At 32.8% G+C, this 14,620-nt stretch overlaps 1 protein-coding gene across 1 annotated transcript in view; it reads right to left on the bottom strand.

Moving 5' to 3' along the window:
* Nucleotides 1-692: 692 nt before the first annotated feature.
* Nucleotides 693-14,620, bottom strand: part of KIAA0825 (KIAA0825 ortholog) — a 59,424-nt gene continuing 45,496 nt past the window's right edge. Inside the window, exons 4-5 of the mRNA XM_023749961.1 lie at nt 4,836-5,004; nt 693-1,651 (exon numbers count right to left, since the gene is read on the bottom strand). Of these exons, the coding sequence (XP_023605729.1) occupies nt 989-1,651; nt 4,836-5,004 (832 nt within the window). The 3' untranslated portion in view covers nt 693-988. The remainder of the gene's footprint in view (nt 1,652-4,835; nt 5,005-14,620) is intronic.

The raw sequence follows: 14,620 nt of genomic DNA, 5'->3' as shown, positions 1-14,620 counted from the left end.
AGAAAACATTAAATTATTTGAAAATTCATATAGCAGAGTAATTTGGTACTCTTGCATTTTATTAAGGAAGATAAGCAAAAATATAGTGAGCTATATAAATTTGTATAAAGTGATCATGAAGTCAAAGATAGCAATTCAGCAAATGATAATTTTCAAATACTTAAAAAATATAATTTATAAACCTATTTAGAAATATACCTGTGTTTTATGTAAAAGCATGTCTAATCATAATTTTCAAAATAATTATGTTTTTTACCTTGATTTTTCTCCACTGGTGGGATATTTAAATGATGACAGGAAAGAATTAATTGCATCACAATAGTTTCTTTCCTTTGTCTCTATTTTGAATAAAATTAGGGATTTTCAAATCATCTTTTATTTGTATATATTTTATAACAATATTAAAGGAACTTTTAAAATCAGCTGTAGTTAAATTGCTATGCCTCTGTAACCAATTATATATAATTTTATAATTAGTATTTCATAATAGCTCTTTATTGGAATTGACCGACTGAAATATTATAATCTTAAACCTCCAGTTCTAAATAATGCCAATTTCAACAAATTTTCAATAATTCTTTTTACCTAATAATACTTTGGCTTTGGAAGATACAATGGATTAAAAATAATACTTTTCCATTATATAGATATATCTGTGTGTTTATATGTATATGCACTGTATATATACACACATACACACAGTTTCATTGAAAAATTTATGCAATCAAAAAACCAAAGTTCCTATTGGCAATATTTTTGTCTTACATTTCCATTAGTTTTAATAATTTAAATAACAGGAAAGAAAACACTTCTATTACTATACTTACAGAAAAGGAAATGCATATGAAAAATGTGTAAATAAATTTCCTAATATTTATTTTCTTATTTATTTTCAAGTTTTCAATTAGGTTTAACTAAATAGAAAAATGTTAGAAAATTAAAGATATCAAAAGCCTTAAGTTAAGACAAACAGAAATTTTAAAAATCACTAACCCAAAGCATGCACTGCTCCTCTATGCCTGCTGGAACTCTTGCTTGTTTTAGTCACTCGGGCAGCACTTTCTTTGAACTGCAGCTCACAAAAATTTGCAAGAAATTTTGACATTTCTTCTGTAACAGTATCCAGGTAGGTTTCTTTAATGAATTTCACTGTTGAGGATGGAGCTAAAATTTCATGCAGTGTGTTAAAATCCTCTTCTATCATTGAGTATAACCTAAGCATTGTACTTTGGTATCCATGAACCATTACGTCTAAATTTGATTCCCTGCTATAAGAAGGAAAGCAGTTCTGCAGAAGTTTATTCTGTATATTTTGATACTTGACTATAACTTCTGATTCTGGATAAAGAAACAAGAGTTGTTGTATGCACTGATTTTTCAACAGAATTTTCTGCTGCAAATTGTTTATTTCATTATGGCTTTGTAATTTGCCCACTAAGAAGCGTCGAAGATGTAATCTGATATCATCCCATATAGACTTTACATCCATAGAGGAATGATCTTCAACAGAATGAAGAGAAGTCCTAGAGAGGAAGTGGAAAGATGTCCAACTTAAAGTTGATGGAAATGAAATGCTGCTCTGACAGGAGAGGTCCCAAAGTAAATCCAGTATCATTTCTTCTTGATTTTGTTCATTCTTCAACAAATCTTGCTAATGGAAGGAAATTATAACGTTAGAAATGTGATTAATTAAAGGAGTAGCAGGAAAAAAGATTTCTACAGTCATATAAAATTTGATAATTCATTTCAAATTAGAATTAATACTCTGATGCTCTTCAAGGTGGGCTTTTTTTTTATTTTTGCATTTGACATTTAATCAGGTCAGACATTTTAGAGTGTTAGCTTTATGAATTGTTTAAATTTGCAAAGCCCAGAGGATGAACTATATTTTCAATTAGATTTCTAGACATATAGATTTTAGCCTTCATTGTTATCCGCCACTGATATAATGTAGGCAGTATAAAAACTGCAGCTCAAAAATTCTAAAGAAAAACCTATAATAAAATATCAATTGAAGTGTATTCCTAAAATAAGCTCAAGATCACACCCTAATTAGTTGCTGGTGGGTAATTTTCATGCCTGAATGAGTATACTTATTATAAAACTCCAAATGAACATAAAAATGGAGACCTTAAATATAGTATGTGCCCAGGGGTTACTAATAGCTGCCATCCTGAGAAATAAAATTTAACACATTTGAAGACTTTAACTTTCATTTAAATTCCTTTGTGAGAGCCATGTCAAGAAAGATTTTACTTTGGAAATTAATCTGAGAAAACTTCAATTCTCTCCAAAGAAATAACTAAGTCAAAATAGGGAAACAATACTCTCAGAATCATTCCCCAAAAGATGCTATGAGAGAATTTCATTATATTTTTCATGCTGAGAGAAAACAATGGTAGGTGTAATTATGAAAAGTAAAGGGACAAAAAAATTACTTTCTTTCTGGACTTTAAATTTTACATGTACACATTCCCTTTACATAATGACTTCCCTAATTATGTGTATTTCAGTTAATACTGAAATTAGCTTATATTCTCTAGGTAGCAACAAGCCGATAGCAAGAAAAATGGAAGCAAGGTTCAAATGGCATAAAATCAGGAAGTTTTTGAAAATTTTATTGACAAAGATACCACAGATTACAACTCCTGGACAAATTCCAGGAATGTGCTTTCAGTCATTCTAAGCACTGTAATGTCTGATTTAATATTGTATTGTATTATATAAAAAGCACTTTTTCGTCTGGCCAGTGTTGCTCAGTAGTTGAGTGTTGACCCTTGAACCAGGAGGTCACAGTTGGATTCCTGGTCAGGGTACATGCCCGGGTTGCTGGCTTCAATTCCCCGTAGTGGGTGTGCAGGAAGAAGCAAACCGATGACTCTCTCTCATCATTGATGTTTCTATCTCTCTCCCTCTCTCCCTTCTTCTTCCCGAAATCAATAAAAACAAACATTTTAAAAGCACTCTTCTATACAGTCTCTATCTTATTCATTATGGAAATGTAGCATAGATATTTAAAATCCCAATCTACAGATAAGGACACTGAAGTGCATGTTAAGTGACTTTCTAAACATCACATACAATAAAGTGTAGAATCCAGCATGAATCCCCAGCTTTGTTCTCCTTGTCCCCCGTTCAACCTGCTACACTCTATGGAGCCATAAAGTGTATTGGCCTTTCGGCACCTTCTCTTTCTTCTCCATGGATTGAGTTCTTTTGATACTTATGGAAAAGAAATGTCCTTAGAGTCCAGGACATCAGCATTTTAGTAAATTCTATAAAGCAAGTGAATCATATTAGTGCTGCAATCTTGGGCTTCTCATTTAAAATAGAGGGTGGTCAATAACTGTAAATATTTGATCAAGTATAATAGATTACAGAGGTTTAAAATATGTATTTAGTATGATTGCTTACATTTTGAAAATAACTTCAGGATAATTGCTATAATGAGGACCTCTGTTTCTTATTTAAACAGCTAGATAAGTAATAAATAGAAAATTTTCTATGAAAAAAATATTTGTATGAAAAATGCTGGACAAATGATTGACAACTTTATCATGTAAAAACTTGATAATAAGGTCATTTTAATCTGGATCTGTTTTAATAATGTGCTCTTTCCTCAAAATAACATGATCAATTATGTGAAAAAAACCTAGATCTCAAATAAGTCTATCAGTCTAATGAATTTGAGCAAAACTAAGGCAGCCTTTGCCCTGCAGTGAATACAGAATGACTTATGTGTGACAGATTAAAAGATAATTAAAAGCTTTTGCTTTTAATTAAATGAGAAAGCATTATTACATCAATATTAATGAAATTCAATACACATGCCTCTTAATAGAAATTAAAGGAATAACTATATCCATATTTATTCTTCAAGGCTCCACCTTCGAGAGATAATGGGTGAGAGGATTTTCTTAAAAGAATAAGGCTTCGGGGCACATAGTCTTCCTTTCTCTTTCATTTATTACTTGTTAAACATTAAAGAGACATCTGCAATAATAACAACAGCCAAAAACTATTTTCATCTGATTCTATCATCCTAAGCCATCTACAACCTCAAGATATTTTCCACATCTGCCTTAGTCAATGTTTGATGTTTAGACAAAAACGGTGCCCCCTTTTTTCCCTAAATTAAATCAAAACCATAGCTATGGAAATACTGCTTTCTAACACTTGTGCTGTTTCTTGGGAAATAGTTTTTGCAAGCTAACCACCTTTGTGGATACAGGAGTCATAAAATAAATGTTTTTATTGAAGACTACAAAATCTTATTTAACATAGAGGGTTGTCAGTATCAAGAAATTACCAATGTAATAATTCTCTACCAATTAACAGTGGCTTCATTTGAATTGCTGCCTTGATTGAAAATAACTGGGCATACCTGCAGGTTAAGGATGAAGGGAATGATAAGACAAGGCTACTTAATAGATGTAATCAATTGTGATCTGATTATGCTTAATAATGAGCTCAGAGAAAATGGTATTGAAGGAACACAAAATGTAATAAATATAAACTTTTCTGGTAAACAATTGTGGTAGATATATACTTTGTGGTATATGTTACATTATAAATCAACCAAGAGTTATGTTTAATCTCCACTTATATAAAACTTCATTTTATTGATAAAAATCATAGAAAAAAACCCAAATAGTTCACTGGATTACATTGGGGATACAATAACAAAACAAAACATAAGCCCCAACCCCTAGAAATGCCAACCTAATATGGTCACTAAAATAAATATTATTTACAAATAGAAATTGAATAAATTGTATTCCTTGTTCACCCATCCCACTCCACTATAAAGCAAAGATATATATATTATCTTTTACCAGTGTTTTGAGAAATTTTATCAAATCTCCATGGGGAATAGAAGGTGACTTGGATGAATTATAATTATAGTTATTTAACCATTCAAAACAGTCAGTTGTTGTCTGCAACTGCACATCTGGACATTGTTTGTTGACTTCGGACTGTATTTCTTTAATGCAATGTTCTATGCTATAAAAAAGAAAAGAAAAAATTATTTTGGTAGAAAGTAGGTAATAGCTTCATCTCATAATATCACAGGCCCTGAAACGTTTATATGTGGTACCTGACTGCATACAATTTATAAAATTATAAAACATTCATATGATATGAAAATAATAACAAAGAGACTATATATTTTCAATCATAATTGAAACTGAAAGTTCAAATTTTCTGGAAGTTTCATTTCAAATGCAATAGAGGAAATACTAGATATTTAGCTGCTCAGAGATAAATTAGAAATTCTTTTGTGTTAAAATAAATATGAAGTATAGATACAATGAAATAATGGTCTTCTTGATAGGCAGTGGATAAAAGGCAGAGACAAAATACTCTTGATGGCTGAAGACCAGAAATGTACATTGTCTACTAATAGGCAATGACTATATAAAATTATGAAAAACTTCAATAAATGGAATATTAAGAGGTCACAAAGCAGAAGCCATGAGCTTGTCATTTTAAAAGTTGAAAAATATATATGCTGTATATACACTCTTACGATAGCTAAGTACCTCTTCCTGCCATTGACCTCTACTCCAAAAAACACAAACATACTGAAAATTGCAAATTAAAAAAGACTACAAGGAAATGAAACAACAGGTTAAAGCAATTATCTTTGAATTATAAAATTTGGTGCTTTTAATTTTATTTTTCTGTTTTCTAAATCTTCATTAAATAAACAAACTAGGAACAGAGAAAATGTATCCAATTGAAGCTTCCAATATATACCAGTTTTTAAAGTTTCATTCAAAGTATCCTTAGCTCTGATATGAAATAGATATACTATGTTATTTTATTTTTTATATAAAAATCTGTACATTCATGATTATAAATCTTTGTGGGTTAAACTGGTGACCTTAAGCAGAATGTCATCTGTGGAGCCACATGGATGTGACATATTACTACCACCTGATGGCAGCATATCTAAACTGCAAGAAAGCTTAAAAAAAAAAAGGAAAATTCATTTGAAGCTGAATCTCCTCAACCCATAATTTACAGCTAAGCATTTGCCTCTTAATAGTGTTAAGAAAGATTTGTTCTTAAAATATTCTTACTGTTTTTAAAATAGCATTGTTATTAATTACAGATGCCATATGACAGAACCATGTAGGCTTTGGAAACCCAGCTCTGATTATTAAAATTGATGGCATATGAATGACTTTTCAAAATTCATCAGGTATGTGTTGCCTATAAAACATTCACTATAAAACTTGAAGGAAGGCTTTTCAGGAGACTTCTGAGCATGAGTGAATTTAAATTGAATTATCTTGAAACAAATACACTCTGTGATCCAGAGAGCCTTTTCATGAAAACAAAGAACTTACAAGAAAAACAGCACTTCCTTTGACCACAGGGTACTCAATTTCCTCATGAAACAGCCTTATTCAGGGATGCCAGTTCTAAGTCTGACTTGAGATCGGAATATATTTTCTTAACTTTCATAACAACTTCTATGGACTAAGAAACACAATGCCCTAAACATGCACCTTGACTCTAGAAACCCTTTATCAAAGTCTTTATTATAGCATCCTCATGTGTCACATTCAATGAAATCCAATAGATTACAGCAATGTGAATTGGAAAGGCTCAGTGGTTAGTCTACCTAAATCTGTTTCAATAAGGACTCAGCTCTTGGGCTAATCTCTAACCTCTGACTCTGGGTAGAGGCCAGTAACTACAATTTATAAACACAGTAAAGCCTATAGAGGGCTAGACATTTTAGTGATTTGTCCAAGCACTGATAAAGAGACCGAGCAGTTGCATTTCAGAGGACCTCCCTCATTGATAGAAACTAAGACAGTTGAGCTGTCTTTTAAAAGTATTTTGTCACAAATTTTAAAATGTCAGAATTCATCTGCACCTGATTTTTTTTTTTTTTTTTTTAGTTGGCTAAACATCTTGTCATTCTGCCATTCACCACGGTCTTATTTTCAAAGTGCAATTGTTTGAAGTCTAAAGATTTATTGCCTGATTATTATACAAAAGAAATATTTTCAAAATTTAAAATGAATGTTTTGTATGTAGTCTGACAATTTATCTTCCTTAATTGAGGTAAAAATTAAATTAAAAATTAATTGAGCATAGTGGCTTGGGTCGATTTCTGAGTTCTCTGTTCTGTTCCATTGATCTATATGTCTGTGCCCAAACCAAGCAGTTTTGAGAACAGTGTATTTGTAATATAGCTTGGTATCTGGTATTGAGATCACTCCAACTTTGTTCTTCTTTCTCATGATTGCTGCAGCTATTCGGGATCTTTATTTTTTTATTCTGTATGAATTTTTGAGTTTTTTCTAGGTCTGTGAAATTACCATTGGTATTTTAATGGGGATTGCATTGAATCTATAGATTGCTTTGGGTAGTATGAACATTTTAATGATGTTGAGTCTACCAATGCATGAACACGGTATATTCTTCCATTTGTTTATGTCTTCTATCTCTGTTTTCAATGTCCTGTAGCTTTCTGAGTACAGGTCTTTTACCTCCTTAGTTAAGTTTATACCTAGGTATCTTAATTTTTTTGTTGTAATGGTAAATGGGATTGTTTATTTAGTTTCTCTTTCAGTGAGTTCAGTATTGGTGTATAAAAAGGCTATAGATTTCTGGGTGTTCATTTTGTATCCTGCTACATTGTCAAATGCATTTACTAAGTCGAGTAGCTTTTTGATGGAGTCTTTGGGGTTTTCTATGTACAATATCATGTCATCTGCGAACAATGACAGTTTTACTTCTTCTTTTCCAATTTGGATGCCTTTTATTTCTTCTTCTTGTCTGATCACTATGGTTAGTACTTCTAGTACTATGTCAAACAGAAATGGTGAAAATGGGCATCCATGTCTTAATCCTGTTCTTAGGGGAAATGGTTTTAATTTTTGCTCATTGAGTATGATGTTGGCTGTAGGTGTGTTATATAGGCTTTTATTATGTTGAGGTATGATCCCTCGATTCCCACTTTGCTGAGAGTTTTTATCAAGAAAAGGTGTTGGATTTTGTCAAATGCTTTTTCTGCATCAATTGATATGATTATGTGATTTTTTTCTCTCAATTTGTTTATGTGATGTATCACGTTCATTGATTTGCCGATAATATACCATCCTTGCATCCCCAGAATAAAACCCACTTGGTCATAGTGTACAAACTTTCTTTTTTAAATATATTTTATTTTTGATATTTTACAGAGAGGAAGGGAGAGGGATAGAGAGTTAGAAACATCAATGAGAGAGAAACATCGATCAGCTGCCTCCTGCACACCCCCTACTGGGGATGTGCCCTCAACCAAGGTACATGCCCTTGACCGGAATTGAACCTGGGACCTTTCAGTCCGCAGGCCAACACTCTATCCACTGAGCCAAACCGGTTACAGCGTACGATCTTTCTAATGGATCCAATTTGCAAGAATTTTGTTGAGGATTTTAGCATGTCTCTTCAATAAATGGTGTTGGGAAAATTGGACAGATACATGCAAAAAAAAATGAAACTAGACCACCAACTTACATCATACAAAAAAATATACTCAAAATGGATAAAGGACTTAAACGGAAGACGGGACACTATAAAAATCTTAGAAGAAGCCATAGGCAGCAAAATAGCAGACATTTGGCATAGCAATATCTTTACTGATACAGCTGCTAGGGCAATGGAAATTAAGGAGAAAATAAACAAATGGGATTATAACAAAATAAAAAGCTTCTGCACAGCAAAAGAAACCATCAACAAAACAACAAGAAAGCCCACTGCATGGGAGAACATATTTGCCAATGTTATATCCGATAAGGGTCTAATCTTCAAAATTTATAGGGAACTCATGCATCTTAACAAAAGGAAGATAAACAATCCAATCAAAAAATAGGTAAAGGACCTAAATAGACACTTTTTGAAAGAGGACATACAGAAGGCCAAGAGACATATGAAAACATGCTCAAAGTCACTAATCATCCGAGAGATGCAAATCAAAACAATAATGAGGTACCATCTCACACCTGTCAGAATGGCTATCATCAACAAATCAACAAATGACATGTGCTGGCGAGGATATGGAGAAAAAGGAATCCTCATGCACTGCTGGTGGGAATGCACACTGGTGCAGCCACTGTGGAAAACAGTATGGAGTTTCCTCAAAAAGTTAAAAATGGAACTCCCATTTGACCCAGTAATCCCACTTCTAGGATTATATCCCAAGAAACCAGAAACACCAATCAGAAAGGATATATGCACCCCTATGTTCATAGCAGCACAATTTACAATAGCTAAGATTTGGAAATAGCCTAAGTGCCCATCAGCAGATGAGAGGATTAAAAAGCTGTGGTACACTTACAAAATGAATACTACGCTGCGGTAAAAAAGAAAGAACTCTTACCATTTGCAATAGCATGGATGGACCTGGAGAGCATTTTGCTAAGCAAAATAAGCCAGCGGGAGAAAGATAAATATCACATGTCTCTCTCATTTGTGGAATATAATGAACAACATAAACTGATGAACAAAAATAGATCCAGAGACAGAGGAGCATCAAACAGACCTTCAAACCTCAGAGGGAAGGTGTGGGGGGGGGGGGGTGTAAGAGATCAACCAAAGTACTACTTGTATACATGCATATGAGCATAACCAATGGACACAGACAGTAGCGGGGTGAGGGCATGTGCTGGGAAGTGGGAGTGGCCGGGGAGAGGTCAATGGGGGAAAAAGGAGACATATGTAATACTTTAAACAATAAAGAATTTTATAAAATTAATTTTCAACATCTAAGAGGTAACATTTTTTATACAGTAGTAATATTTTTATGTATGACAGTAATATGGGGATAGTAATCTTGGGTGGGAGGAGGTCTACATACCTTAGACTTAGAGGATACAGATTTTACTCTAGGTTTTCTGAAAAACATGGTACTTGACTTTATTTTAAGTGTTTTCTATTTAACTGTAAGTTGCTTCAAGTTTTCTTTAGAAGCAAGGTTAGTCATGAAAAATTAACCACACAAATATAAATCTAATTAGCATGTTTATTGTTAGTTCCCAAGCATTAGGCCAAAAATGTAAAAAGTCTAAAACAGAAGTAGAATCTCTTCCTTAAATAGTTTAAATCTCCAAATTCGCGCCAAGGACATTCACACAAAGATGTTTTAAAGCATCTTTTTAACATTATTTGTAATATTTAAGCCACTGAAAATATCCTAGATATCCATCAACAGGAGAATGGTGAATTATATTAATTCATCAGAATAGAACCATAGAATAGTAGAAATACAGTTATCAACATGGCTGAATCTAACAAATAAAATGTCGAGGGGAAAATGGTACCAATGAAATACCACATTGTGATACTATCCATATAATAGATTGAAACTATGACATAAGTGCTACACAGTATTCAGGATTACAAGTATAGGTGGTAAAAGTGTAGGGCAAGGTGTTGGAATGACCAACATCAACAAATCCAGGGTGGGGATGGAAGTGGAATGAGATTGGTTAGAGGTATACAATGAGCTTTAGCAGTACTGGTAATGTTTTAGTCCTTAAACTGAATAGTGGGTGCATGGATGTTTATTATAGTACTTTATATGCCTTTTCATGTCTCAACATTTCTTAATAAATTTGAACCCCAAAGTTCTTTAATTATAATGACTCAGAATTATCCAAGTTAATGATGTGTGCAAGTGGATGCATTACTGAGAGGCTGTATGTAATCAATTTATAAAACATTTTTAAATGCAATATGCAGTATGCTTTTTAAAAAGGGACCTGTGGTAATGTTCTCATTCAGTGTTCACACCTAGGTTCCTTGAATATAAAAATTACTTACTGAATGAAGGCATAGTTGACAAACATTAACTAAACGGTGAGTATGTGTTAGGCACTGTAATCTAGAGAGGAAAACACGAATAAGACATGGTCCCATCCCTAAAGGAATTCTGTCTAGTGAGAGAGACATGTAAATAAATAACTATAATACAGTAAGACTTGATAAGAGTTGTGTATAACGTGTTAAGGGAATGCAGAGGAGGAAGCCACTAAATGTACCTGTGGGAGGTAAAGAAAAGGCTTCTCCTTGTAAAAAGAGATTATATGCAAGGGTCTTAATGTTTTAAGAGAATTAATTGAATCACTGTAGTGCGAATACCCTGACCCCTGAAAATTCAGTGCTGAATATTTAATCTTACTGCCATGTCACTTTAAAACTGTATTTATTTGGATAATAAAAAATAAGAATTTTTTTATGCTCACAACTACATTTATGCTCACACATATGTGTATGTATATGTGCATGTATATATGTGTGTATGTATATATGCACCATCGTACTGCCAAAGGATTGAGATGTCCTACAATTAAACAAACATATTTAAAAACAACATTAGCACAAGAGCCAATTAATATCAGGCTGGTGCAGTTGAGGATAAGGAGAGAAACAGAAAAAGAGAAGAGACATAAAATCTTGAAACTTAAGCTTTTTATAAAACACTTCATGATTTAAAATACACAGTCTTTATTATTCAGTCACAAAATAGTTAAAAGGAAAAAATATGTTTCACTGGCAAAAATTATGAGAAATTTATGTAAACGTTTTGGAAAACATATGAGTGCTTTCATGGAAAGTTCAAATTTTTATTTTTAAAATCAGGGTAGCAGTATCATGGCAGAGATTAAAGATTATTTTTATAGCATGAGAAATTTAAACATTAAAATAGATTTTTTAGAATAGCCCCAGACTTGAAACAACAAAACTGTAGAATGGAATACTCCACAGCAAAGAAAAAGGATGTACTACAGCTTCAAGGTACGGCGTGGATATATCTCATTAACATAATTTTCTTTGGTCATAAAATATATTAATGTGTGTGTGTGTCCACTGGCAGATTTGTGGTTATGCCATGACAAACCCAAAGTTGATAGCATATTTGAAGATTTGTTTTGGTTACTTTTAGACCTTTATGCCATCATGTGGAAAGTCTAAAGAAAATTTTCATATATAAGTACAAACATTGAAGTATTATGTGAGAAGTAAGTGTAATCTACGGAATAGGTATCTTCTATGAATAAGCGTGTTTAAATTTATAGAAGCCATGTATCCAATATTCTGTCACAAAAAGTTAATACCACCCCCATCCCACTCCCACAACAGAGCTCCTGGATTCAGACAAATATTATTGATGGCAGCATTTGTTTTTTCTTTACACACACAAAAAAGTAATCTTGTACCAGGACCAGCAAGACTGATGTCCTGTGAGGTTCACACAGATTCTCTATAATTACAAAATAGAAGGTAACATAAACTTTTAATGATACAATTTTATCTGTTCAACTGCACATTAAGAAGAGAAAAATTGTCCTATGTCACTTGTGAGCCCAAGAGAACTTCTATACCCCAATATCTTGTTAAACTAATAAGGTCCATTCAGCTTAAAAAAATATTTTTTCCAGTTTTTTAATTAATTAATTTTTTCTTTATTAAGGTATTACATATGTGTCCTTATCCCCCCATTGTCCCCCTTCCCCTCATGCCCTTACCCCCCTAGTGTCTATGTCCATTGATTATGTTTCTATGCATACATACAAGTCCTTTGGTTAAAAAAATATTTCACTGTGTTTGCACTTTTCAGTTACTGAACTCACTGAGTCTGTGGGTACAACATTCATATATTCCTCTTTGGTCAGTTACTTAGCCTCTTTTCCCCAATTTTGATCTGTGTTGAAAGTAAATGATCCACTCTCACTGATTTCCACGGTCAGACCTAAGAGCCACCTAGCTCTGACTTGAATAGAACCAAGGATGTAAAAGTGAAAACGATCTGAGAGAATGACAGCCTCTTAAAGGGCAGGTGAAGGTTCAGTGACCTTCCGGCACCCTGGTCCATTCTGGTGAATCACTGCTTTGGGGAAGCATAGACCCTGTGGCTCATAAAACCTGATGACATTAAGAAGAAAGGAAGGAATTCACACTTAGAATTCAAGGTGACTGTTAGAAATACAACTTTAAAAATTAAAGAGGAAATAAAAATACCATATTTAAAAATGAATTACTAATGATTTTTTTTCTTTAAAAAGTATTGGGAAAACCCGTATCATGGAGATGTACATTACTTATTCAATGTACACCATTGAGAGATAAATAGAACTGTTCAAATAAAAAAATGCCAAAGGTAATTCAACTACTGCATTGTAAGTGTGGCATAACTGATTCGTCATGACATACAATTTTCTAAAAGCTATTCTGTTAGAAGGCAATAAATGAGTGCATAAATGATTTACACTCTTCTGAACTATAGTTATTATTCAGTATTTTATTTTTAAAAATATATATACCCTATACTATTATGTTTATTCTCTAGAGTATAATAAAAACATAATTGAATTTGATGAAAAATAGACTTGATTCTAAATGTAGCATACAGTACATACAGCTACTCCCTTATTTTATGCGCTGTAAAGATCAATGGTCACTGGAGGTGGTTCTGCTCAAGGTTTGTTTTAATATATGGACAATAAAATATTTTTAATTTAAAAATTATATCCTTATATTCCTTGTCATATTTTCTTTTTAATACCAACATCTGAGTTTTGACCTCCATAACAATTTATGAATGCAAATACAGTATTTTAATCACTGTTTTACTTCTAAATATGATTTCTTATTGACTAGGAGGGAAATTGACTACAGATGGGTTAGCAAATAAAATTGAAGCAGTCTACAATAAAAGCATCAGAGTTCAGTGGCTGGTTTTGTTTTGAGGGAACCTAAATGCTATTATGAATAAAGGTTATCTTTTTAAAACTATTAAAAATTTGTTTTAATATAACCATCTCTGAAATTTATATAAGTGACTTATTAACCTATTTTCACTTATAATTTCCTTTGAGTTAGAAACTGTCATGTAATATATAAATATATAAATTATCTAAGTATATAATTAACTAAAGTTCAATATAGCTATTTTATATTTATATATAACATAGATTATAACATACACTATAGGATGGTTAAGTCATATACATGCTAAATTTAAAAATTATATTCATAACCCTGGCTGGTGTTGCTCAGTGGTTGGAGTGCTGGCCCAGGCACCAAAAGGCTGCAGGTTTGATTCTTGGCCAAGGGCACGTACCTAGGTTGCCGGTTCGATTCCAGGCCTGATTGAGGCAAGTGCAGAAGGCAACCAATGGATTTGTCTCTCTCATATCTCTTTCTCTCCCCCACTCCCTTCCTCCCTTCCACTCTCTCTAAAAAAATCAATGAAAAAACATCCTTGGGTGAAGATTAACAACAACAAAACATTATATTCATCAACTGTGACATAGAATATAAGGGTATAATTTTTAAATTAAAAATATACATATAGCCCTAACCGGTTTGGCTCAGTGGATAGAGCGACGGCCTGCGGACTGAAGGGTCCCAGGTTCGATTCCAGTCAAGGGCATGTACCTTGTTTGTGGGCACATCCCCAGTAGGGGGTGTGCAGGAGGCAGCTGATCGATGTTTCTCTCATCGATGTTTCTAACTCTCTATTCCTCTCCCTTCCTCTCTGTAAAATATCAATAAAATATATTACAAAATATATATACATATAGTGTAAGGGCAAATACAAATTAAAAATAAG

The sequence above is a fragment of the Myotis lucifugus genome, unplaced genomic scaffold (assembly GCF_000147115.1).
Source record: "Myotis lucifugus unplaced genomic scaffold, Myoluc2.0 scaffold_0, whole genome shotgun sequence".
Taxonomy (NCBI): domain Eukaryota; kingdom Metazoa; phylum Chordata; class Mammalia; order Chiroptera; family Vespertilionidae; genus Myotis; species Myotis lucifugus.
The sequence above is the reverse complement of the archived record's forward strand: the minus strand, read 5'-3'. Positions and strand labels throughout refer to the sequence as shown.